This window comes from Lacerta agilis, chromosome 6 (assembly GCF_009819535.1).
Source record: "Lacerta agilis isolate rLacAgi1 chromosome 6, rLacAgi1.pri, whole genome shotgun sequence".
Lineage (NCBI taxonomy): Eukaryota > Metazoa > Chordata > Lepidosauria > Squamata > Lacertidae > Lacerta > Lacerta agilis.
In genome coordinates, this window is record NC_046317.1 from 34,749,054 (window position 1) to 34,777,032 (window position 27,979).

At 41.3% G+C, this 27,979-nt stretch overlaps 1 protein-coding gene across 1 annotated transcript in view; it reads right to left on the reverse strand.

Annotated features, from left to right (window-relative positions):
- ROR1 (receptor tyrosine kinase like orphan receptor 1) overlaps positions 1–27,979 on the reverse strand; it is a 152,224-nt gene that overhangs the window by 19,286 nt on the left and 104,959 nt on the right. The window contains exons 3-4 of the mRNA XM_033151893.1: positions 16,320–16,607; positions 13,562–13,592 (exon numbers count right to left, since the gene is read on the reverse strand). Coding sequence (XP_033007784.1) covers positions 13,562–13,592; positions 16,320–16,607 — 319 coding nt within the window. The remainder of the gene's footprint in view (positions 1–13,561; positions 13,593–16,319; positions 16,608–27,979) is intronic.

Consider the following 27,979-nt stretch of genomic DNA (forward strand, 5'->3'; position numbering starts at 1 on the left):
AGAGTCTCTTTTTATACATAAAGATGGATGTAGTGTACCAGCAAATCTGATTCTACTTAGTCTTCTTTACCGTAGAGGTTGACCACCCACCACCACCTCCCCCTCCCTTACTCCTGTTGATGAAGTGCCCAGAAACAAATGACCTGAGATGGAATAAAGTGTGCCTCTTCAATTTCATGTACTCAGTTGCAGAGTCTTTCTTTTTGGGCATGCTTACCCGCAACGCCAGTGCCTTTTTGCTCAGTTCCCTCCTGGTTGGTGAGGAGGGCTTAGAAAACCCATGTGGTCTCTAGTGCAGGTGATTGTACGTCATCAGTAAGAAGATCCTCTCATGTCTCTGTGCAGTCCCCTAGTACAAAATGGTTCACTGCCTTATATAGAGGGGGCTCCTGTTATTGTGACAAACTTTGCAGAACTTTTCATCCCAATAACAGCCATCTGATTTGACTAGCAGTCCTGGCACACAAACAGCCCCTATTCAGCTGTTCTTCCTCCCTCCTTTCCCAGCATGAATATTATCACATAAGGGGGAAAGCAGGGATGAAACTTACTGTTCCTGCAGGCCCCCAGATGTTGCCCCCCCCCGAATATCTGCAGTGGGCTGCCTGCTCTACCCAGGGTTCTAAACCACTGAAGTAGAGCAAGCTTCCTCAGTACAGATGTTCAGCCATCAACATGCGAAGGGCAGTGGGAGAAAGCAGGTCTAAAAGACTCACCACTGTACTAGTATCTGAAGAAGTGTACATGCACACAAAAGCTCATACCAAGAACAAACTTAGTTGGTCTCTAAGGTGCTACTGGAAGGAATCTTTTTTTTTTTTTTTTTTTACTATGGCAGATCAACACGGCTACCTACCTGTCACCGTACTAGGGTAAGGGAAAGTGAAAAGGACTATGCTTTCATGAAGGCTAAGGCATGGTAGTCCAAGAACACTTTAGTAATAAGAAGGTACTAGGGATGTAGGATTGTTTTTTTTCTCTTTGTGTATGTTGCCATAACAGGGAGCAGAAATTTCACTCACTCTTCAAAACAAAGCAACTGCCACCAGGATTGCCATCTTGAGATAAAGATGCATAAGAATGAAGGTTGTATTCAGCTCAAACAGCTTCTCAGTAAGGGGTGTGTGTGTGTGTGTGTGTGTGTGTGCGTGTGCGCACGCGCACAAACCTAAGCCATGCTGCCATATTATTTTCAGAGAGATGAGGCTTTCTCCTGGAAACCTTTCCAAACAAACCAAACTTGTTCTGTCTTTTTCTAATTGTACTGTCATGAACCTTAACATTTAACATGCTAACTGAGGTCTGTAGAGCCTGAGATGTAACTTTTGGGTTTGTTTGTTTTTTACAGTTTCTCTGAGCATTGCATGGTCTGACCTTGGGGTGAATTTGCTGGGAAATCCACTCCTGAGAAGATTAGCAACTGTCTTGAATGTTTTACACTTTTGAATAATCTTTCTCATAGTACAATGATAGACTTAAAATTGGTTGGAGATGGCCTTAGAACCCTTCCCAGGTTCACAGGCAGCAATGCACTTGCTTATCTAACAGTATTGTGTCATCTTTCCTCCTTGGCGTTGTGTTAAAGCACACCTGAATGATCCAGATCATCAAACTGCCAAAACTTCAGTTTTTATAGAGGTGGGCACACTTGCTGATGATCAATTAAGCAATGACATTTTATTAGCAGCCCCTATCTGCTACTTAGCCTCTTAATTCCTATGGAAGCAGTAAGAGTGTACTTAGTTTTTCACACATATTTCTCCATTTTGGCTTTATTTCTGTTAAATAAATCATGACACAGTATAATATGTTGTGTTGTTGTTCATCTGAGGTTGTATTTATCTAATTTTAAGACCTGCTAAGGAACAAGTGATTGCTATTATGTCCTGATATGTAAAGTCACAGAATTCAAATAGGGTGCACTTTCTTTTTCCCATGACTGTTATGTGAAGGAGAAATGTCAACTTTGCTGCTGCTAAATTATCTGGGGTTTGTTTGGTTTAGAGCCTTGGGTTTCTAACATCATTTGGGGCAGCTGTTGAGTCCCAATGTCTTATATGCAGTTACTCTTAGTTAAAATAGATGAAGTGGTTTAACAACTGTGAAAACATTAGAAGTTCACATAACTTGTGTGCCTTTCATAAATTCAACTCCTGATAGACACGTATAAATAGAAGCTATTCATTGGGGAATAACTGGTCAGCTTTAAGAATATCAGGAGCTATATTAAACTGGTGTCAGGAAAAGTTGGAAAAGAGATTACTCTTGAGATAAGAAACTGATTCCTAAAGCAACAAACATCCATGGACATGTGCTTCATTGAAAATTAAGACCTGCCACTAACTCATGCCGAAGAGTAGGTGTTTTCTTCAAAATTACCAAATTATACTTCTATCACTTCTAGTGAGTCTATGTAGGTGTGGGAGTGTGGGGAAAGCAGAAAGTAACTCATTATTCTCGGGGACAGGGAAGACCACCACTATAGCAGGCACCCACAACAGCCCCCAAGTTGAAAGGTATTTCATTCTATGTCTCAATTAGAGGGTTTTTTAAAAATGATGCTAGCTCCTGACTTTGGATTTTGGGATCTTCCTGCTTAATCAGCAAGGAAAAGTGAGTCTTGTACTTTGAAGCAAGGTGAAAGTCAGCACCACAGACAGAAACTTCAAAACAAGCCAACAGCCACATACCCCTCCAAACACAAAGCTTTAAGATGGACATTTAAACAGTTCCTATGTATGTCAGTCCCTGCTTTATTTTAAAACTTTTGAATATTTATATTTCAGGACAATGTTGTTTTTAAAGACCATGAGCAGAAGTCACAATATTGCTAGTCATGTAGCCCAGTGTTTTTCAACCACTGTTCCGCGGCACACTAGTGTGCCGCGAGATGTTGCCTGGTGTGCCGTGGAAAAAATTGAAAAATTACTTTATATATAGTCAATATAGGCACAGAGTTAAATTTTTAAACATTTTTTAACATTTTCTAATGGTGGTGTGCCTCGTGATTTTTTTCATGAAACAAGTGTGCCTTTGCCCAAAAAAGGTTGAAAAACACTGATGTAGCCACACGCTGATTCCTTATTGAAACCTGGTAGAAAGGTGGGGCCAGGCTGAATGGCTTGGTAGATGATATGAGTCAGGGGAATGGAAGGGGTGGAAGTTATCAAGTGTAACCTTTCCTTCCCCCATAATATGCCTGCACAGTCCCAATGCAGGGCCCTTAAAAGAGCAATGGCTCTTAACCAAAATAAACTTAAATCTAAGCCTCATACATTACAATTTCTGTCACAAGCATGCAGTGAGAGTTTTGAAAAATATATATGTAAATATGCTAGTCAAATTGAACTTACAAAGATGTCAAGAGCAAAAAATTTTTTTTAATGTACCAATAATTTGGAATATTTAATACTATTTTTTAAAAAAAACAACCTTTTCTCTTAGCCAGCCATCTCTGTACTTCCCTTATTTCTAGAAACTTGCCTAATTTCTTCTCTGTTTCCCAGGACACAACACTGCTATTCAAAAATTAGAGGTCCTATCATTTGATTGGCCTAAGCAAACCTTCTGAATCTTGGGCTACATAGAGTCAAATATACAATCACTGTGAAAATAACTCTGAAAGCCATTACCCAACATGGTGCTCAAAGGTGTCCAGGATTTTTAAATCTTAATTAATCTGTTTTTGTTGGCATCCAGTTATCATCTTAGACATGGGGATAAAATGTACTATACAGCTCAGGAATAACAGCAGTGACCAGGTGACTAGTACAGCTTTGTTCAGTCCTGAACAGTCATTTCTGCTAGTCCTTTTCTCTCCCCCTACCTGTTTCTTCTGCACCCAATGGGCTGTTCCATTTTCAAAGAGCTTTGGAAATTAGGCCAAAGGCTGCATACAATTAAACCTAGGTTGCTGATCCTCTGGGTTAAGGAAACCACATGTTTCTGCCTTGTCTTTGGTTATGAAAAAGTTGTATGGAGCAGCAAGTGTCCTCGCCACACCACTGTCTAGCTTCCTCTGTTCCTCAGAAGATACGGTATTAGCCACAGTTGGATTTCATGTGAGTCTGTCCCTAGTATAATAGATGCAAAAGCTTTGAGGACGGCACAGTAACGGTTTCTCCTTTTTTTACATGTTATGTCAATATTTAAAGGTTTCTTTTAAAAATAGCAAGGACATCATCTAAAAAACATATAGTAAACAGTATGGCTAATGCTCTTCTGTAAAATGTTTTATGACAAGGTCAATTTTTAATGATATTCTTAGTAATGCTACAGATAAACCTGTGTGCATTAATCATTTTATTTATCTGACTTATCGCTGAAAAATTATTATCTGAGGTTACAAAGATGTTTCAAAGAAGCCGTTTAAGACAACCCTGTTTTTTAATAAACTTGGCTATGGCATACTTGTGTTGTTTTACTTTATCAAGTCCAAAAACTGGAATCTAAGGCTGGCTAGAAAACTGTTTTATATCAAGCAAAACTCTTATCATGGGCCTGGTAATAGAAAACATGCATTTTTACAAATGCATTAAAAAAAACACAGCTTCAGCCAAGTATTATGTTTAAAAAGATGCCTGTATGCTACCAAAACAATGAAGCAGTGTTAAATTTATGAGCAATATGCTTTGTATGTGAATCATAACATACAATGTCATGTCTACATCACTGGTTCTGTTAATGGACAGTTGCACTTGATTTTGGCATAGGTAGTATCAGCCTGTTCTCACAACAAAGGAGTTATCTAAATTAATATAAACATGGAACAATTCTAAATGATAATAGCTGCTCTGCCTTGACATGGGTAGTTTAATCTTTGACCTCTGGGTATAGAGCAGTATATAAATTCAATAAATAAAAAATATCAAGTTCAAAACTAGGCAAGGCTGTCAGCCTATAATGTACACAGTGGAGCTGGATGAGCCTCTTTTGAAACTTAGGGGAATTTGAAAAGCTATTGCATAGGCAGTGCAAGGACCTGTTGTTGGAACTAAGAGAATAGCTCCCACCACTATGCAATCTGAACAAAAATCTTTCAAAACAGGACATGAACCAGAATAAGGAAGGTAAAAGTAACTTACCCCTGCAATTGCATGGGATATAAATGAAAACTGGTAGCATGGGCATTAGCTGACTCAGAACTGAAAAACCATCTAGACAACAAGGGAGTGGATAAATGTTTTGCTTTCCCACAGAAATAACCATGCACATTTTTTGCTGTTAACAAGATCAATAAACTTGCCACATTGTGAAGTCAATGTTTAACCCCGTTTTACAGCAATTGACTTCTGATAGGAACTCCTACCATTACATTTCTGTCACTTTACTTACTTAAATATGGCCAGCACTATAGCACTGTATATGGTTTTAATTTTTGGAATAAATGATGTAACACCTTATAATCTTTCTTCTGCACCCTTAATGATTTTGTGATGAAGTAATATAAGTTGCAAGTGACCTCTGTAACTACCACTCAAGACCATAATATACACACTGGCTATGCAAACTATATTATCTTTACCTCTAAAAGTCCTTTCTAAATGTTCTATGGTTTATAGCAGCAGTGAAAGGCAGTTCAGGTCACCAGGGATTTATTCCCCTTTTTAATGTTTTTACTAGACTGAATAAACACATTCCCAAAGATTGAGACCACTGGCTACTCCAAAGATCGGTGAAGCACAGGGTAAACTTGTTTAAGTTGAAGTCTGCATGATTGACACTTCTTCACAACAATGGGCAGCTTTGTTAACTTTAAGTGGAACTGGTTTGGGCCACATAGCTTACAATGTGCCCTGTTCCATCGAAAGCAATAAATGAATCTGGCCTTACTGGCTTCATATTGAGTTTCAATGTCATCTTCTTCACAAGGCTGTCTGTTATAAAATGTTCTCATTAATACCACGAAGTCACCCTGCCCTGAGCCCCCAAAACATTGGTTGCACTATAATGATTGTTTTCAGTTTCTGGTAGGCATCACAGAAGATATACACTTTGGCAATGAAGCCAGGCTCAGAAGGAGAAGTCAGCAAGCTTTTCTCCCATGGAAATAAAACTGGAATTCTTGTGGTGTGGAGTGAGAAGAGTGTAGAGCATGTGGCTTTATCAGATCAGCCTCTCAGTTCCTGATATTCAATCACAGATAAAAGGAGGAAACCTCAAACTTTGCCTCAACTGGGATGAATCAGCAATCGTTTTAAAAATTCAATAAAGTCTCCCAATTCTTTCAAGTCCATGGTATATGCATGATAGAGTAGGATTAACGCTGGACTTCTGGCATAGAAAACATATTTCTTGTCATTTTTGCAGTCCTTACCAAAACGGCCAGGAGCTTGTTTGCTTGTTTTATAGCCCACCCCATTCTGAAAATTGTGAGTAGAAAACAAAATACAAAGATCCTATTTTTATCTATCAATAAAATTCCACAGTTTGCAAACATGACCTGGCCTTTGAAGGTCTATCTGCCCACTGTGGGCAAGGCAGGATTTTGCTGTAATGGAAATTCAGATGTAATGATGCATTCACAGTTTCCGCCCTTCAGCCCTGTGGCTTTCTTGGCTACCCCGAGTTTAAAAACTATGCATCACGAACCTATCAACTTTCCAGAAGGGAACACCCCAAATTGCTCAGCTTATTACTTCCTCCCACTCCCACACGTTATTAATGAAATTCAGCCCTACAGTCTCAAGTGCTAACCCCTACATGAATTCTGCCAATCTGCTGAGTTCCTAGGATATCCAGATTTAACTGTTTTTGGTCAGTTGTTATTAAGCAACTCTTGCAGCGATTCAGTAACACAGAAATTGTGCAGTAGCTCAAGGCAAGCACATACAGATCTGGCTTCAATGTTCTGAGATGCTCAGCATACAGAAATTATTAACCTGTAACATCCTAGCTCACGGTTCATCCTCTTATCCACTGCAGCTACACAGCACTAGAGTGGGTTTTCTAATGCACGTAACTTTTTAGAAATGCTTCTAAATTTGAAAAGGCACATGGTGGAGACATACTAGATTTGTGCCTTTTAATGGAACCTAACATTGAGATTTTTGTATTGGAGAGCCATTCTTAGTTTAATTTAGTTTAACTCTTAGTTTAATTCTATGGCCAGATAACTGTGTGTTCCTCTTAGTTACAGCAATGTAAAATTCTTCAAAGCTTTCCGTGAGCTTGCTTCTGATTTATACTGGTGTAAGTGCACCATCAAGTCTAGGATAATGATATAAGAAGTGGAAAAGGAGAGGAAATGACATGAAGATGGAAAACGCTAGAGTTTCAACCCATTTTCCCAGGCTAAAAGTATTTTCTTCCCTTTTAAGAAATCCTCTTATCTCTTGGAATCTGCTATGCCATGTCTGCAGCTGCTGCTGCTGCTGTTGTAGCACCAGACTGTTCTATCTCTCTTCTGACTGCTGATCCATCATGGTAGCAGCCAAACAGCTTGAAGATTAAGGAAGTAATACAGTTCTAAGGCCATTAAAAGAGTAGGCTGCTCTCTGGGTCATGGAAATTATCTCAGATTTCAATGCGTGGCAAATAATGGATTACTACTGGGATATGATTTTAACACTTTGGGGGTCAAGTCTATTTCTTGGTAGTTAGAAAGATGCATTGTCGTCGTCATCATCATTTTTATTATTTTAAAAGGGCTGCCTTACAGTGAAAAAGACCAATGGTTATTCTACAGTGAAATCCTATACATGTTCACTAGGAAGCAATCCCACTGAATTCAGTGATGCTATTGGACTCTAGCCTTAACCTAGAATTCAGGATATTGTGTTATAAATGTATCACCCCTATATTAGTACATCAGAGAAAGAAAGCAGGATCAGGCAAGGTATACTATGACAAAAGTTGCTAGCAGCAGAATAGGAAACGTATAATGTTCCCATATGGCTTTATAAGCAGATGAACTATACATAACATACTACTTGGGAAAGTCAAAGATTTCTACATGAGTGAAGGGCAATTGAGCCACACTGCTTGCATCATACCAGTGTCATGCTCACTCTGCCAACCTAGCCCTCCAACCTCTGTATGTTGAGCACAAAGATGCCAGCTTCTCAACATGACTGAGGCAGCCCAACGCAATGCCTTGATCCAGGCAAGCAATTATATTGAAGATCATTTTTCGTTATTTTTGTTGTTGTTGTTTAGTCGTTTAGTCGTGTCCGACTTTTTGTGACCCCATGGACCAGAGCATGCCAGGCACTCCTGTCTTCCACTGCCCCCTGCAGTTTGGTCAAACTCATGCCAGTCGCTTCGAGAACACTGTCCAACCATCTCGTCCTCTGTCATCCCCTTCTCCTTGTGCCCTCCATCTTTCCCAACATCAGGGTCTTTTCCAGGGAGTCTTCTCTTCTCATGAGGTGGCCAAAGTATTGGAGCCTCAGCTTCAGGATCTGTCCTTCCAGTGAGCACTCAGGGCCGATTTCCTTGAGAATGGATAGGTTTGATCTTCTTGCAGTCCATGGGACTCTCAAGCGTCTCCTCCAGCACCATAATTCAAAAGCATCAATTCTTCGGCGATCCGCCTTCTTTATGGTCCAGCTCTCACTTCCATACATCACTACTGGGAAAACCATAGCTTTAACTATACAAACCTTTGTCAGCAAGGTGATGTCTCTGCTTTTTAAGATGCTGTCTAGGTTTGTCATTGCTTTTCTCCCAAGAAGCAGGCGTCTTTTAATTTTGTGACTGCTGTCACCATCTGCAGTGATCATGGAACCCAACTGTTATTTTAATATGTTTGTATTTTAACGTTGTATGATATTTAAATATTATTTTTGGCACAGTTGTCAGAGGGGTAGCCATATTAGTCTCTTTTGTTTTTAGTCAAAAGCATCTTGTGGCATTCTGAAGAACAAGATGGCAAAAACTTCATTAGATTCATGAAGTGTTATCTTCAATTAGCAAGAATACATATGCATGGTTTTAGGGTGTGTGTGGAATGTAGCTGGTGTGGTCAGAGGAAAAGGAAATAGTACAAAAAAAACTAGACTGTGACAATAATTAAAGATTAAATGTATGTAAAATAAACACAGTGACCAGTCCCAAAGCAGTGTTGATGGTAACACAAACATGCTGCCATTGCTAAGCCAATTAACACCTGCAGTGGGATTAAAAAAACTTGTTATCTCTGTTCAGCTGATAGAATTGAACTTGTCCATAAGTTGTGATTTCATTCTTCTTTCAAGAATTCTCACTTTAAGGTCACCAACAGAGTGTCCTGGGAGGCTGAAATGTTCTCCAACTGGGTTTTGTTAGTTGCTTTTATAAGATTGTTTTAGCACTAAAGAAAGGGAGAGGAATGGTGCTACGTAGATCTTTCTGTCAGAATTTCTGCTTGTCTGACAGAAGGATCTCCAATCCCACCCAATTGCTTTGGGGGTTCTCCCAACCCTCTATAGTGAATTTGGGGGAGGCACAGAGTCTGTGCGGTAGGGAGGGGAGGGGGGGAAAGCCCTGTTGTATAAGCAGGAATGGGTTAGTTCCATCCAGCCCAATGATACAAATGCTAACTACTCAATGCTGTCATAACATTTCTAGTCCCGTTCCTCTGTCATATATTTCTATTACTGGTAAGTGGCGTCACAATTTCTCCACTCAGCCAAAGGGAAACCATATAACTGTGCATTAATACATTTGTGCAAGCACTCTTGCAAACATTTAACACCAAGCAAGATTCAATGTACATATTATTTGTTGGATTAGAACCTACCAGCACAAACTAACTGCATATCAGGACATGGGAACTCTCCAGTAGTTCAACTGAATTACTTTCACTTGGATATCAATTTTACCTGGGAAATCAACCATATGACCAGGGTTATGCTAGGTTCTAGGTATGCAGACCTCATTCATATATTACGCCCTCGTGGACAGCTGCTACTGTGGGAGGCAGAGCATGCATATGGTAGGGATGGAGGTATTAAGGTTCTCTCTAGCTTCAACTCATCATCACACATATGGGGAGCGATCAGAAAAAGTACTGACTGATCTGGGCCACTTAACAATATCTAACTACTGCACTTTGACTTTCTTTCTGTTAAAGCCATTTGAATGGGTACTTATGGAAAATAATACGTCATGTTCATTGCTACTGAAATCCACGATTCATTATGGCTTAACACAACAAACCTCTCTCTTTCTAGCTTGTGACCTTGACAGTTCAAGGACTTTGAATGAGGGCATTACAATTTCTAACTTTGTTCCCAGTCTGGACACTCAGCTCCTTATTTAGTACCATTTCTTCCACACTTTAAGTTTAGCCATTAGCTCAATAAGATATGTGACTGAATTCTCAGCATTTCCCTTAAATGATGCGGTGGGGTGAGGTGAGGCTCTTAGTAAGACCAAGGAAGCAGCACAGGAGGTGGGGGCATTTAACCATTTCATCATGCACTCTTCCCCCAAGCACATGGGGGGTGGGGGTGGAATACAGTCATCATGCAGGTGTCTGCATTACAAATGCAGAGCAAATGGTAACCTGAGAGTGATGGGGGGGGGGAGAAGCAGACTAGAAAAGGGTTACATGTTATTAGCACTCACACTGCTCCCAGTGACAGGTCTGCCTGTGCTATGTGTACTTTGGCCCACAGTTACAGAGAGAAAGTGAGAAACCAACATTTATCAACTCTGTTATGCTGTAAATTCCAGAAGAAAACTGACTCAAGCAAAGTAAAAAAAAAAAAAAAAAAACCCACACAACTCTCAACCTTCAGTTTAGTTTTACTCATTTTTCATGTTCCTTCCCGCTATCAATCTACCACACCTTGATTAACAGTAAAACTTAAAAGTAGATGAAGGCAATGCATAATATGACAGAAGTTGTGCCTCTTCTTACAAGTCTCTTCTGAATGGTCAAGGAAAGCAAGCATATACAGGCCATGGGATTTTTGTTCAAGGCCATAAAGCTAGAAGAAGGTATGCTACTAAGTGAAAAGAAAATGCTTTAAGTAAATTGAATACTTATATTTATTTGCTTGCCTAACACCTAAAGATGCATTTTTTGTGATTTTTCATTAGAAACGATAGCAACATGTCACTTTCTTCTGAAGAAGTGTGCATGCACATGAAAGCTCACACCAAGAACAAACTTAGTTGGTCTCTAAGGTGCTACTGGAAAGAAATTTTTATTTTGTTTTGACTTTCTTCTTTGACAGCCTTCCCCAGACTGACACAATTGTATTGCAATAGATCCTTAGTCCACTTTGCACAACACCACCTTTAGTCAAAGGTAAGTCTCTTTGAGAATTGCAATCAAAATATTCCTTAGCCTGCACAATGTATTTAGCAGGCCTGACAACATGAATTGTTTAATCACAGATTAAGAATGGGATTATTTAAAATCAGAGTTGTCCCACAGGAGATGCTGTTCAGGGCTAATTAACCATCTACATCGCCTACTTCAAGGAAAACAATTTTATTTTCATGTTGCTAAATGATTTAACAGCATCACATACTTAAAAAAATATGCTAAAAGGATTATCCACATCACAGTATCGTAATATCATTATTAGTGTTACAGAGTAAGTGAAGATAGAATTATTATGTGCAAAACCATCAAGCAATTAAGGCTGTAATCCTGTGCACACATAATTTGGAGTAAGCCCTATTGAGGTTTACTTCTGAGTAAACATATTTAGGATTGAGCTGGAAGCTTAAGCGCAAATACACAAAACTAGGCTCTGTTAAAAATCAGCAAGAGTTCTTAGAAAGTTAAAGTGAATGTGATGGCAAAACTATTGTAACAAAAGCTTTCAGTCATTGACAGTTCCCTTTTTCTGCATACCTTTTTAGATTTTTAATCAAGTTGAGATTCCTTAATAGCATGAGCAGCTTAATTTTACTGGTCAACAGTAGCTGCCATAGTATAACAGTACAGTCCAATTGAATCTTATGCAGGGGTTCAGGTCCGTGCATATGCAAAAATGTGTACACTCAACCCCCCCCCCCCCACCATGGTGCACTGAGCGAGCCTTGCTCCCCAAGCAAGGCAGAGAATTTAAAAGCTCTTTTCATGCCAGGAAAACCCAGCATGAAAAGAGCTTTTAACTCTCTGCCTTGCTTGCATTTAACTTGCTGGTTTTCAACGAGCCGGCCTGTAGCTTGTTTGGAGTTGTTGGACCATACTATGTCCCTTGTCCCTCACTGATCATCAGAAAACCCTGCAGCTGAGTTCATTCTTGTGTCTTTCGGCTCAAGGCTGTCAGGAAACCTAGATGGATTTCCTCAGGCACAGCAACAAGTGAAAGGTCAGGAATCAAAGCTTTGAACAACACATAGTGTGGTTAACAAGGGTGGCAGTGCTACCTGGTTCTGGCTCCTCCAAGATGAAAGCTAGGTCATCCCCCCCCCCCCAACACCAATTCAGATCGAAGTTAGTTTGGGACACACACACATCAGAACACAGTATTTCACAAGCAACATGAGAAACAAGATAATATGGGTTGTGTACACCACTTTCTAAGAGGAATGCGGGTGGCACTGTGGGTTAAACCACAGAGCCCAGGGCTTGCTGATCAGAAGGTCAGCAGTTTGAATCCCCGCAATGGGGTGAGCTCCCGTTACTCAGTCCCAGCTCCTGCCAACCAAGCAGTTCGAAAGCACATCAAAGTGCAAGTAAATAAATAGGTACCACTCCGGCAGGAAGGTAAATGGTGTTTCCGTGCACTGCTCTGGTTCGCCAGAAGCGGGTTAGCCATGCTGGCCACATGACCTGGAAGCTGTAAGCCAGCTCCCTTGGCCAGTAAAGCGAGATGAGCGCCCCAACCCCAGAGTTGTCTGCGACTGGACTTAATGGTCAGGGGTCCCTTTACCTTTACACCACTTTCCAAAACAGTGGTGGGAGTACACTGGATTCAGAGTAAGCAGGGAGCAGGGGGTTGTACACAGCCAAAGCCTTCCTCTCCTCTTGCATTTGACCAAGGCCAGTGTGATAGTAAACACTGTGGGTGTTATTAAATTAAATAGTTGTGCAGACACAACAATCAGTACTAGCGCAAAAGGGTTTTCCTTCATGCACCCTGCAACATTCCAAAATCTGCTCTGGAGGACTGGGGGAACCCTCAGAACAGATTTAGGGGGTGTGTAGAAGGAGGAGAGGGAGAGTATGTTCTGTTGTGATGTCAACTGAATATACAGTAATCCTGTGTTTGTAGAATTGGATTCTAAAATGCTTTGAGCTGTAGCCTACATTTTTCCTTTGCTCACAGCAAAGACTAAGAAAAAGCACAACCTCTGCAAGCATCTGTCAAAAGTGGGTAACATCTCAGGTCCGTCATCTGCACTCTTTCCAAACATTCAGGAGAGTTAGGGTGGATTAAGGACCATGGAAGCAAGCAAACAATTTGATTTTACTGATGGAAGAAGCAGTCTCTAGCTTGGGCATGATCAACTGCACAACTCCTAGTGTGTGCATGCATGTGTGAATATATACATATAATGAACTTAAAATGATACCACAAATCTATTCAGAGCAGAATACATACGAACTATAAAATTACTTTTTAAAAAACATTACACAATTAATTAACATAGTAAGTATTTAACAACTTACGATGTTCCTGGACTTGCTGTTGGCGGAGGACCTAGAAAAATGAGAATTTTTTTTAAAAAAGAAGAAGAGGAGGAGGAGGAGGAGTTAGTTTTTATTAAGTTGACAGCAGGAAATGTTTTGTTTTTGCTGGAGTCAATTTTAATTTATTTTATTGTTCCAAATTTCTAATATAAGATTCAAAGCTATTGCTATGTATTTCTCTGCTATCAATAGGTATACATTTTGCTCTTACATCACTTAATATTTTAATGAGTGCATTCTATAAACAATGATAGACAGTGTGTGTGTGTGTGTTTAGTACAGTTTGGTTTTCACTCTGCTCAGTATTGTAACCCCAGCATATGATATGAAGGCACATGAGGCCACTACCTTGCTGAAGCTAAACAGATTTGGGTATGCTCAATGCCTGAATGGGTGATTGTCTGGGAACCATATGTAAGGCCAGCTTGGATTCCATGGTGGAAGAAAGGCAAGATATATAACAACAACAATAACAGATCACATGTTCTTGTGCCTAAGGGCAGAAGCAGCCCACTGGCCAGCAGTGCTAGGGAGAAAACAAAATGTGATGTTAAATGCATGCAAAAAGTTTAAGGGCACATTTTGAAATTACTATTTAAATCTAGCCTGCAGGGGCTGGGGTCTCAAAGCAGCACCAGGATGGACGTATCCTAGGATTTAATTATTTTGCTGCATTTTGCATTTAGCCATGGGAGAAAAGCTTCCATTGGCACTGTGAGCATCACCTGTGGCAAATGGCTTCCCTGCCCAAGCAGGACAGCAAGAAGAGCAAACATTAAATCCCTGCACACCAATATCTCAATGCTATCCCAGCCTGTGTGGCTGATATTTAAGTAATAAAAAATGCTTACACATTTAATATAACATGTAGTTTGGCTCTAAACTGTGCCTGCCTCCAACACTGTTTGTTTAACAAGCTGTTTATAATGTAACAATATCACAAGATTCTCCATTGTAATGGCTTGTATTAATATCAATCAGATTGCAATGGCTTGTATTAACATCAATCAGATGTAATCTTAAAAGTAAATAATTGAATAGTGTAATAAATCTGCTTGCTTTGTCATTCTGAATACCGGTATGCAGTTTTGTTTAGCTATGTCCTGTGTTAACTTGGCTGCCGGGGGCGGCAAGCCAAGCGGCACCTCTGGGGGCGGGGCGTCGCTCCGTGCGGATGACATTATGATGCATGCGCATGAAGCGCCGCCTCCGCCCAGGCCAGCAAGCAGGGGCGTCACGCTTGTTGCTGGGGTGATGCCCCTCCTCGCTGGCCCGCCCGGCTCCGCCCAGTGGCAAAAAAAGCCGCTGAAAGGGAGAAAGCCCCCTTTCAGAGGCTTTTTTTTGCTGCTTGCTGGCTGGAGGAGCCGGGGCATGGAGAGGGGCGGGCCAGCGAGGAGGGGTGACCAGTGGCGTTCCTAGCCCCTTGGCTGCCCGGGGCGGGAAGCCAAGAGGCACCCCTGGGGGGCGGGGCATCGCGGCGCGTGCGTGCGTCATGACGTCATGACGCATGCACATGCGGCGACGGCCCGGCATCCCCGGGGCGGGGCATCGCTGCGTGTGCGTCATGCCGCACGTGCGGCGACGCCCCGCCCCCGGGGTATGCCAGGCGGGGGCTTGGGGGCCTCGGCGGGCTGCAAAGAGCCCCGAAGCCGCTGCCGTAGCGCAAAGGGGTGCCAGGCTGCGGCTTCGGGGCTCTTTGCAGCCCACCGAGGCTCCCGAAGCGGCGGCCCCGCCATCCCGGGGGCGGGGCATCACTGCGTGTGCGTCATGACGCACGCATGCGTGGCGACGCCCCGCCCCCGGGGTATGCCGGGCGGGGGCTTGGGGGCCTCGGCGGGCTGCAAAGAGCCCCGAAGCCACTGCCGTAGCGCAAAGGGGTGCCAGGCTGCGGCTTCAGGGCTCTTTGCAGCCCACCGAGGCTCCCGAAGCGGCGGCCCCGCCATCCCCAGGGGTGGGGCATCGCTGTGTGTGCGTCATGACGCACGCACACGCGGCGACGCCCCGCCCCTGGGGATGCCGGGCCGCCGCTTCGGGAGCCTCGTCCGTGCAGCGCTGCTGCTCCCGGGGTGACAGAGGGAGCGGTGGCGCGTGGGAGTGGTGGGAGGGGCCACCGCTTGTCACCCCACGCGCCGCCGCTCCCTCTGTCACCCCGGGAGCAGCAGCACCGCACACACCCGCCTAGGGGCGGCACGAGGGGCGGCCCGCCCCCACCGCCCCTACCCTACGACGCCCCTGGGGGTGACACCCCTCCTCGCTGGCCTGCCCCTCTCCATTCCCCGGCTCCGCTCAGGCCGGGAGCCCAGCGGCAAAAAGAAGAAGAAGAAAAGTTTGGATTTGATATCCCGCTTTTCACTACCCGAAGGAGTCTCAAAGCGGCTAACATTCTCCTTTCCCTTCCTCCCCCACAACAAACACTCTGTGAGGTGAGTGGGGCTGAGAGACTTCAGAGAAGTGTGACTAGCCCAAGGTCACCCAGCAGCTGCATGTGGAGGAGTGGAGACATGAACCCAGTTCCCCAGATAACGAGTCTACCGCTCTTAACCACTACACCACACTGGCTCTCTTTCGCCCAGTGGCAAAAAAAGCCGCTGAAAGGGGGAAAGCCCGCCCCGCCCCCTTGCTCCGCCCCTGTTTGGTTGGGCATGATGGGGAAACATTTATCAACTAAGAGATGACATTTGCCTCCATTTTTACCCAACTTTTCTTGAAAGAGGAACCAGCAAGAGGGACATCTTACCGAATTTCACAAACAGTACCCCAGTGGTAGAAACGGTTTTCCTGCCATTTGTTGCCACACACTGAAAGTAGCCAGTGTCTGTGGTATCAAGGTTTCTTATTCGTAATCGAGATCCATAGTTCGTTGCACGGAAAGATATCCTTCTGGGTTCCTGTACGACAGGAGCATCATTTTTCAACCAACGCACGGTTGGAGGAGGATTCCCAGAAACCCTACAGTGCAGTTCTGCCATCTGGCCTAGGGTAGTGGTGATATTGTTCATGGGCTCATCAAGCTTCAAGAAATAATCTAAAATATACAAGGAAGAGGGGTTAGACAAAACAACTGATCACTTGGACATGGTTTTAAACATATCAGTTTCTTGCACCCGAGAAATTCCTATTCAAACATAAATAATGTATTCTAGCATATCAACTATGAATGAATCTCTTTTTCCTATCAAGAAAGATTTGCGGGTTCTATTGCTACATACAAATATGTAAAGTAGTATAAGGGAAAGTGTCACAAATAATCTGCTGAAGATGCTGTCTTACATTTAGATGTATACTCATAAAGCTGGCTGTTGGAAGATCTGTTCTGTCTCTTTCATATTCCAAATGTGCTCGTGGTTATGTTATTTAGACAGTATAGATAATGGCTCTGCATTGCCTTATGTAATATTTAGCAACTCCTGTCACTGTTCACCCAGCACACATTTCATTTTATTGCTATATGATTATTATCAGATTTCTGAAAGTGGAAACAATTTGAAATCACTTGAAACTTACATTTGGTACCAAAGCTAAGCTTTTCTTCAGTAAGTTTAACAACCAACATATTGAGTATGCATTTATATCTATCTGTATTTTTAAGATGCTACAGATGGATATAAAATATTGTGTTCTGAGTGAATTCTCTTCTTAGCCCAGCAGATGAGTTTCAGGTGAAGGTGACTACCTAATCTGAAAAATTAGCCCCCTTTTTGTAGCTTTTTATACATACTCACCCTACCTAGGCAGGATATGTTTTATTAAAGCAAATCTCTTTTCCACTTTTGGAAATCGTCTCGTTTTACCTTTGTTATGGTAGTTTTATTTATCCAAGCAATGTTGTTGAAAATGTAAGCTGCCCAAGAGAACAACATAAGAAAAGCCCTGCAAAGGTCCATCTCGTCTAGCATGCTGTTCTTACAGCAGCCAACCAGATGCCTATGGGAAGCCACAACTAAGTTTTCTAGACCAGATAAAACCCAGCTCTCTGGCAAGTTATACAAGCTTGACGTAGGGAAGCGGGTAGTGCTGTGGTCTAAACCACTGAGCCTCTTGGGCTTGCCGACTGGAAGGTTGGTGTTCGAATCCACGTGACGGGGTGAGCTCCCATGCTCTGTCCCTGCTTCTCCCAACCTAGAAGTTCGAAAGCATACAAATGCAAGTACCGGTAGATAAATATGTGCCACTGTGGCGGGAAGGTAATGGCATTTCCATGTGCTCTGGCACTTGTCATGGTGCTCTGTGTGCCAGTACAGTAGCGGTTTAGTCATGCTGGCCATGTGACCCAGAAAGCTGCCTGTGGACAAATGCTGGCTCCCTCATCCTGAAAAGCGAGATGAGTGCCGCACCCCATAGTCACCTTTGACTGGAGTTAACTGTCCAAGGGTCCTTTACCTTTTTTACCTTACAAGCTTGACCACTGATCTGTATATACATTAATATAATTTTATGGTAGCTATAGGCCTTCACACATAAATGAGTAGCATGAAGTAACGCTGGCACTTTAACAACATTTAGCAAGCACTTTAATATTCCCAACGTTCAGCTAAATAGACACGTATCTCTGGATTAGATCTGGTCAGAAAACAGGTCTGTTGGTTCCTTCCAAGAATGAGTTTCTTAAAGAAAATAAACTTCTTCCCCGTCTTGAACTAGAAATCTACCAGCTTCTGATGTTGATGCAAGTATTGGTTTCATTTTCCACAAGACCTACATCCTCAATTTTTTTCTAGCTTCTTTTTTTTGTATTGCATTAGGATTCAAATATCCCTTATTGGATTTATGTTCCACTTTTTGGCTATCAGTCCACATCAGAGATGTTTATTTATTAATTCGTATTTATACTGTCTACAGACCAGTGATAAAAGGCAAGATGTTGCAACCAATGAAAATATTTCCTTAAATAAGGAGAAAGGGGGGGGGAAATTATAATTTACCATATTGGCCTGAATATAAGCCTCACTTTCCCCCCCTAATTCTGACCGTGAAAAGTTAGAAGTGTGGCTTATATTTGCGACCTTATGGTATGAAGCCAAGAACACGGAACAAAGAGTGCCAGGAGCATGGCAAGGCGGCGCCCGCCCCACACATAGTCCCCCGTCTTCTCCCCCAAGGCCGGGAAGGGAGAGAGTGAGGAAGGGGAAAGGCTGCCAGCAACGCAGCGCGGCTCCCTCCCACCCAGTATGTAGCCAGGAGCAGCCAGGAAAGGAGCAGCTTATGTTCGGGTAATTTTTCTTTTTTTCTCCCCCCCCCTCCAATTTTAAAGGTTTGTCTTATATTCGGGTGCTGCTTATACTTGGGCCAATACGGTATATATAAGCTTCATACAAATAAACAAAACTATGTACAAACAAAATAAAATAGAAGGGAATGGAAAGACATGTAAAATAGCTGGCATAGAGAGTACAAGTTGCCCCTAATTACTATAAAAAGGTAAAGGTAAAGGACCCCTGACAGTAAAGTCCAGTCGCGAATGACTCTGGGGTTGTGGCGCTCTACTGGCCGAGGGAGCCAACGTTTGTCCACAGACAGTTTTTCTGGGTCATGTGGCCAGCATGACTAAGCCACTTCTGGCGAAACCAGAGCAACACACAGAAACGCTGTTTACCTTCCTGCTGGGGCAGTACCTATTTATCTACTTGCACTTTTTGGCATGCTTTTCAACTGCTAGGTTGACAGAAGCTGGGACTGAGCAACTAGCGCTCACCCCGTCGCGGGAATTCAAACCGCCAACCTTCCAATCGGCAAGCCCAAGGCTCAGTGGTTTACACCATTACTATACATTCCTGTTAATAAGAAAATTTTCAGCCCTTCAGTTATTTTCCAGTAGTGCCAATGTTTTCTTCCATGCAATACAATACAATTTAACTGCTGCCTATCTCTATTAATTTCTTTCAAGTATGGCATGTTTACTCTTTAAATCCAAATTAAACCAGCTTCTCTCTTCAAAGGGCCACCTTCCCTATCCAGATGTTCAGATTCGGTAGCCAATAGCAAATGTTGTTCCTGGACATCTCCACTAAGTATTGTCCATAAAATCCAACCCACCTAAAAGTCAAATTTCAAAGGACAATTTTGTAAATATACGTGCTTCTTTCAGTTACAGAGCTACTGCGGAACTGTAATTTAGAAGGCAAAGAAAGTGATTAAAGAGACCTAATTTTACAAGCTTTCAACACCCAAACACAATTTTGCCCATGTATACTTTGGTTTAGAAGTTTAGCTTCATATCAGAGACTTTGCAATATCATGAATACTGTGGGCAAAGAACCTACAGGGGGCTAGCAGTATATATGATCACCATTTTTACTGAAGAAGGTATTATAGCAATGAAGACAGTTGACTACAATTTTACAAGTAAGCAGGGGGAAGTGGGTTCACCACTCACTTAGGGGTCCATATAATCTGGCATCATGCTTTGAACACTTAAAAGAAAACTCATTGTTAAAGTATAGCTTGAGTCAGATTATACATTCTTGATTTCCCACAAAAACCTGCATTTAATAAAATCATACTAATAGTGCACAGCTTCTGAGCAACCGCATTCAAATTTTAAGTATTAGATTTCTTTACAATGCTGAACTTGATTACACTTCAAAGAGCATAATTTAGCTGCTTTACAGTGCAATAGAGTCAAAGAGGGAAATATTAATTTTTCTATGATCGTCATGCTGACAAGGGTATAGAAAACTAACACAGAACATACAGTATTTCCAAAGAAGCATGGGTGAGGAACAATTAACAGGGTGCTGATTTGTTCTGACACATCAACAAATAATGGATAATTTAATATACACTGTTATAATATGGTTGCATCATCACAAAAACATAGATATAAATTTTTATAGAGATATAGCTGCATTCAGATGACCAGATATAGATATAAGGAGTTGTCATATGGAATCAGACCAATGGCTTACCTAGCCCTTTGTTGTTGTGGGAGAAAATGGTTGCTTGTTGTATATTAGCAATGGGTAAGGACAAAGCAAACAATCAGCAGGGAGACCTATTTTTGCCAACCCCTTCTCTCACACACTTTTGTTATTCATTCATTCATTCATTCATTCATTCATTCTTACTTTCACACAACCCACAAGTCATCCATTCACACACCAAGTATACACCTCAGTCATCCATCATTCATTCATTATCTTACTCTCCCTCACACACATCCATTCACACACATTCTTAAGTTTTCCTCCCACACTATGTCCGCCTCTTATAGTTCCTGTAGTCCGAACTTATATACAGGTAGGTTTACTTGGACATTAAGTCTCAAGGAGGCATTTCTGAAGCATCTTCCCAACACCATTGTGGAGTTTTCCCCGTTTCAGGACTGCACCAAGAAGTGTGGCAAAGCACATGGTTCCCAGTGGAAATAAAATCTGCACAAGAGGAGCAAGATGTCCTTATGGATCACTATGTCACAGCACGGGTGGCGCTGTGGTCTAAACCACAGAGCCTAGGGCTAGCCGATCAGAAGGTTGGCGGTTCGAATCCCCGCAATGGAGGGAGCTCCCATTGCTCGGTCCCTGCTCCTGCCAACCTAGCAGTTCGAAAGCATGTCAAAGTGCAAGTAGATAAATAGTTACCACTCCGGCGGCAAGGTAAACAGCGTTTCCGTGCGCTGCTTTGGTTTCGCCAGAAGCGGTTTAGTCATGCTGGCCACATGACCTGGAAGCTGTACGCCAGCTCTCTCAGCCAGTAAAGCAAGATGAGCGCCGCAACCCCAGAGTTGTCCACGACTGGACCTAATGGTCCGGGGTCCGGGTCCCTTTATCTTTATGTCACACCTGTGGTGTGGTGTGGGAGGCCATGAGAAGTCATCACAGAGGGCAGTAGCAAGGGTATCTTTCCTCTCCATGAAGTGTAGCAGCTAGAACATATTTCTAAAGGATGTTACGCTGCTCTGTTAGACTTGTGTCTCCAAGCTCCAATACTACTGCAGGGTTTATGGAAAGGAAGAGAGACCCCCTGAGTGCCACCAGACGCTGCGCACATAAGGCCATGGATTATCCACCTGATTACAGTGTCAGGAAGATGCATTTAAGTAAAAACCGGATTTCCCAATTGGTGTGTGGAGGAAAGGGTGTGGCAACATTGGGTAAACCTGAGTTCTGCTGCCTAGGTCACTGTGTGCAGAGGGGAAGGGAGAACCATAGTGTCAAGATGGATTCTGAGAAGCACAATTGTTTTATTACTGCTTCACCTGTTCTTGACATGAACACTGTCATTGAAAACAGGTTGCACAATTTAAATCCTGACCCAAATTATATCCTCAACCCTTTAATATATTTTTGGCTATGGCACTCAAGCTAATAGCTACAGAATACACCAACTATATGTCTGAATTTAGGAGGATTTAAGGATTGTACCATAAATCAGTTAGCATTTTCTTTATTTTTAAAAAACATATATTCGCCTTTGTTTGATACCAAGCATGTATGACGACGCTTTCAGAAAATACTTTAATGTCAGAAATTTTGAGATGAAACCAGAAATCTGAAATTTAGACCACATATAATTTGATAACAAGTCAATTTTACTTTTCAATTTGTTAAAACAATCTGCTCCCAGTCTTAAATCCTAAACGTTAAGTTTCAACCCACAAATACTTTTTTTTCTTTATGCTCAAGTTATAAACCACTGAAAAATGCTGACAGACCCTTACTGTTGCAGGCCTAGTGGGTGCCCTATAATGAACTTCTAAATTACTTGAGATAATATCTAGAAAGCTTGGCCTTAAATATGTTTCTGGTTTTGAGGCATTGCCAAAGAAAACACTGCACATCATAAGTCACCTTCATGAGTCTAAGAGTATAAACTGGAGACAAAGAATGCAAAAACTAAATATTAGGTGTCTTTATTTTGCAACTTTCCCCTTCATTTTTTCATTATGGAATAGTGCTTTAATACACAGATAAGTTTAAGGAGTTCTGAAACCACAAAATGTGCATTGTAAGAAGAAATATGTGCATTGTTAAAACAGGAAAGCTTTCAGACTATTTACTACTTTAAGTGGTGGCGTCCAGGTGCATTTTAAAGTAAAAATGGCAAATTCTTGCAAAGGAATTTGAATCTTTGTAGGATTACTTTAACTTAAACTTAAGTTGCAACTTATTCTGATGAACATTTGGCATGCTGAGGCAAAAGCAAAAAGCTCATTATCATTGCTAATGTTGCTGTGGATGTCATGCTAGAATCTGTTCCAAGCCATTCAGCTGCAAAAATAAGAATTGAATGCAAGTAAAGAACATTAGTTCCTCTTTTCCTTTTCCTTGGGGTAATGAAGATGGCAGCAAAAGAGGATGCAGGAGCATCTTTAAAATGAATCATTTTATCACATTGATTAATAAAAACAAGGAAAATGCAAACTGACTTTTCAGACAACAGAATAATGCTTTTTTATTATTTGGCAACCCACATGAAGCATATCAAAAAGTTAAAAGAGACATGAATGGAAATATTTGGTCATCAGCATTTTAAAGAGGAAGCAAATGCCAGCAACTCATTTTGCTCAGCCAGCTTGCTTTTATTTTACCAAAGTTCTCAATGAAGCATTCATAGAAAGCTTTATCCAAACACATAGTGCTGAATGGATTCTGTTTTTTCTTTATTGTTCCACTGCATATATTCCTTTCCCAGTTAAAAATATACAGAAGCAGGCAATAGGCATTAGGGTGGATATTTTCTGAAAGCCTAGCCATTTTCTTTTTTCTTCCTTCCTGTTTTTCTCCCTTCCTCTCTCTTTCACACACACACACACACACACACACCAGAAGCTGGACAGCTTCGCAGTGTCATACATCTCTATCAGACTTTCTGATTTATTTAGATTACCAACACTCAAGCCACAGGTTGAAAAAGGAAAATACAGTGTCCCTTTGCAGCCAGCATATCAGCTCCTGGGGTTCATTTATTATATTTTTCTCACCCTTCAATTTAGGAGTTTAAGGTGGCACACATGGCCCCCTCCCTTCATTTTATCACAACAACCCTTTCATGCACGTTAGACCAAGGGAGAGAGAGGTGGGGACCGACTCACAGTTACTCAGTGAGCTTCATGGCCAAGTGGATAGTTGAATCTGTCTCCCGTGTCCTGGTCTGGCACTCAAACCATATACAGTGGTACCTCTGGTTACATACTTGTACTCTAACCTCACTGTATGTAGGTACCAGGTGAATACAGTTTCCTTCTTCAAAGCTTTAAATGGATAAGTTAATTTTGCCTTTGCCTGTCAATCACTATTGCTTCATTGAGTTTTGTTGTCCTGGGTGATTTATCATGAAAAGCAAGTTTAAAGAAATGTTTTAAATAAATAAATAAATGTCAATACAGTGGTACCTCAGGTGACAGATGCTTCAGGTTACAGACTCTGCTAATCCAGAAATAGTACCTCAGGTTAAGAACTTTGCTTCAGGATGAGAACAGAAATTGCATGGCGGTGGCGCAGCGGCAGTGGGAGACCCCATTAGCTAAAGTGGTACCTCAGGTTAAGAACAGTTTCAGGTTAAGAATGGACCTGCAGGATGAATTAAGTTCTTAACCTGAGGAACCACTGTATTTGAAATGGAAAAGGAAGTAGAATAAAATTCCATGAAACCTCAGTCTCTGACCCACACTGAAGGGAAAAGGCAGTAAAACAAGGGCAAAAGTATTTTAATAGCGCATTCCAGAGCACATTCCTAAATGTATTAATTCAATTCAATAATATCCCCTTAGCACACAGTCAATTGTATAGCAGCAAAGTAATAGGCATGAGATGAACAGACACTGAAATTTATTTAAAAGTTAGAACAAATATATTTATATTTATTCCTAATTTTCATATAAAGAAAGTTAACAATATATGATGCCATATATGATTGGATGAATAATAACTCCTCACAAAAACAAAAATAAACAAAAGCACTTACTCTTAGAGTGACTACCATTCTGAAATATTAAATGAGATTTCAAAAGTGGAACATGACCACACTTTAATGACATTACTTATTAATTTATGCTGCATCTTTTAAACTGAGATTTACTCTAGAATGGCCTTCAATATTTTCGAAGATGGTAAGGAGAACAAGCAAACTTTTAGCTGTCAATACAAAGTGAAATCTATCTATGCTCCTTTTGACAGTTTTCAATTCTGTGTTTTAGATTTTTCATACTGCTTTGTTTCTGAATGCATTTTAAAATTTCCAAAGAGCTTTGGTGACAATTTTGATAAGTGAAAACTGGTGTGGAGTAATTACATTTTTCTTTACTTGAAATCTGGTTTATAAAACAAGCAGGAGGTCTACACACTTGTTACTAATTTATAAAATTTATCAGTTCCAAAATGGCAAACTATAACAACAATTATGTTTTTAGAGGCGTGTGTGTGTGTGTGTGTGTGTGTGCGCACACACACACACACACACACAATGGTAGTATTTACAAATGTATGATTAAAATAGCAGGTTCAACAACTGTATAAAAAAAGAAAAGGAAATCACAGTCTAGAAAAGCTATGTGCTACAAATTATTGTTTATAACAAGTAATTTGTGACTAGCATACAAAAATCTGTATCATTTTGTAACCTAAACTACTGAAAAACATAAAGGAATTGGGTCGCTTTAGAAACCAAACTGTGTCTTATTCCAAACCTCAACTTGCTAAAAGTGTGTACAAATAGGTATATATGTAGAGGTCTCCTATATGTGTATATAGATATATATTTGCATGTGTAGATATATCACACATACATAGAGGATGGAGAATAATGCAATGAAGCAGATTGTGTAAGTACCAGTAAATAAATAAATAAATAAATAAATAAATAAATAAATAAATAAATGTGCCTACCCATCTACGTGAATAAAATGGCTGAAGAGTAATGCTATGAAGTCAAAGATAAGCAGTTATTTTTGACATTTTGACATACAATCACATTAGAATCTGCTTCTTATTAGCCTTTCCTTTGCCTGTTAAAGGTCTATTTTTTAGACCTCAAATGTCAGGAAATCTGGAACAGAAATGTACAATAAAACACGTCCCTTGGCCCTCTGATCTATTAATCTTTCAAATAAACTGAGATAGCTGGATGAGCCAGGGCAAGGTTATTATATATAGCTACCTTGTGTGTAACGTCAGACATTCATTATACACACTGGGGTTTATAAGGGGAAAAACCCAACCAAAGTCTGAAATAAGTTACACATTCTCTGAAACAGTTTAGCAGACTGGTGAATGGTACTTAGGTCAATTTCTTTGGTAGCTTTTGTTGTACGACCTTCACATTTTATGTCCTATATTACCCATAAATGAGACATTCAAGAAACACAAATTCTCAAACAAAAACACACACTCTATCAGTGGAAAAGCAAACAAAAGAGCTAATGTGCTGTAACTAAAAAAATTCTCAAACAAAGTCATAGTAATTTACTGCCTCAGCTACTCATGGGACCCCACAAATAGAATACACACACACACACACACACACACACACACACACACACACACACCCTAGTCCCATAAGGGGTACTTGATTTACTGAATATCCCTGTATAGCAAGAGAAAATGAAAAGGTAAATTGTGCATGAATATGAAAGCTGTAATTTTACCTCTTTTCACCACATGAATCAATTTCACATTTAAAGATTTTGTGAGGAGAATCTATGAACCACCGCAGAAACGAGTGACCAAAAGCATTAGATTCAGTAGAATTTTAGAGAATCTGAACACTGAGGATTTTGACCCTCTCAAAAGCAACATTAACAGAGCCACCCTCAGCCATGCACCAAAGTAAGTGAGCATAGGATTCAAGCATTCAGCCAAAAAGGAAAGGGAGCAAAAACTGCTGGGTAAAAAAGTTTGAGCAGTGACAACGATTTTATAGAATCCCTGCTGCTACAGAATTTTTATATATTAAGGAGCAATCTATCAGCTCCAGTCATCTTTGGAAGACTTTTGAAGAATGCTTGCCTGAATAGCAAGGTTTTCAGAAAGGGTCTGAAACAGATCATGTTGCTGCTTGTCTAAGATAATAGGCACTATCATCCTAAAAGCCCTACTCCTGGTGATGGCGGAGCAGAAAACGGGGGCCATGAGAGATTACTAACATGCCCTTCCTAACAACTGCAGTTATTGGACAGGATCATAAGCAGTTAGGCAGCCAGTCCCTAAGACATGCTAATACCAAGTTGCCTATAGTTGGTATCCATCTGTCTCAAGAGACAACAGAGTGTGACTCTAGGGGTGAAGTCAGACTGCTGTATTAGCAGCACTGAAGTGACCTTCCATGGGGGCAAGCCCGGGCTGTGTGTGTATGGAGGTTCTGAGCTGCTCGGACAACTGATGTGGTCCAAAGGAAAGCAGAGCAATACGTTTGGCACCAGCTTGGCTGCAGGAGTTGCCAGAAGGAGGCGTACAAGATGCAATCCAATCCAACCATCTTAGGGACTTCACTCCATATTTGTGTAGGGTTTGTACCTTAGCCTTTCCTTCTCCCAAAGATATCCCGTAAAGCAGCAGAGCTTTAAGACCAGAGTTTTCCTTCTTCTAGATGGGCAACCTTCTTAGGTTGATGAGCTCCAGTTCCCCAGGACTTTGTATATTAGCACAAGACACAAGAAACAGTGCAAGCTCTTTCCTGCAAAGCCGCTTCAAGGATCAGCTGGAGCTCCCCAAGGGGAATTCAATAGTGAAGCTCTTCCCAGTTGGCTCAATTTCATTGCCAATCAGCTGACTGGCAGTGACAGGAAGTCTCCATTGCCAGTACATAACAGAGTGTGTACTGTAAGGCTCCTGATTATGCACTGGCAGTCACTTTTTATGTTGGTTGTGTATCATATGGGTATGGTTTGGAAGAAATGACATTGTGGGCCAAATTGGGATCTCTAGCATGCCTAATTAGGAATGTGTGCTGGAGATCCCCAACCCCTGCTCTAGCCACGATTGACTTATAGTATATCTGAACTGGTGCTCCGTAGTCAAGAGATCTTGTGTCTGTCCTCTTAGTAGTCCTAAGACACTCTATTGTTTCTACATAAAAAGACTCTATTTCCCCCCAAAAGTCTGTAGAATCAGATTTCTAATGTGCAATGCCTTTTTGACAACTGTTAAATTCAGCAGCAGCAACAACATAATCTCTCTCTTCTTCTCTGTAACAAATGTCTGCTGAAAAGTAGGAAGAGAAAACCAGGGTGGTAGGAAGAACTAGAAATGCACTTGATGATCTGGAGATGCTTTTAAAAATGATTTTTTAAAATAAAAAAAATGCAGCATTTATTTCTCTTTAAAGTTTTGGTGAGAAACCACCACCTCCCTGCTGCATCAATTGCTGCTTTCAACAGGTCTTCACGGGTGGTTGCGTCCCTTTTAAATTTCATTTCCTGATAAAAAGGATAAACAGGCAACTGTTTAATGCTGCCAATTAAGC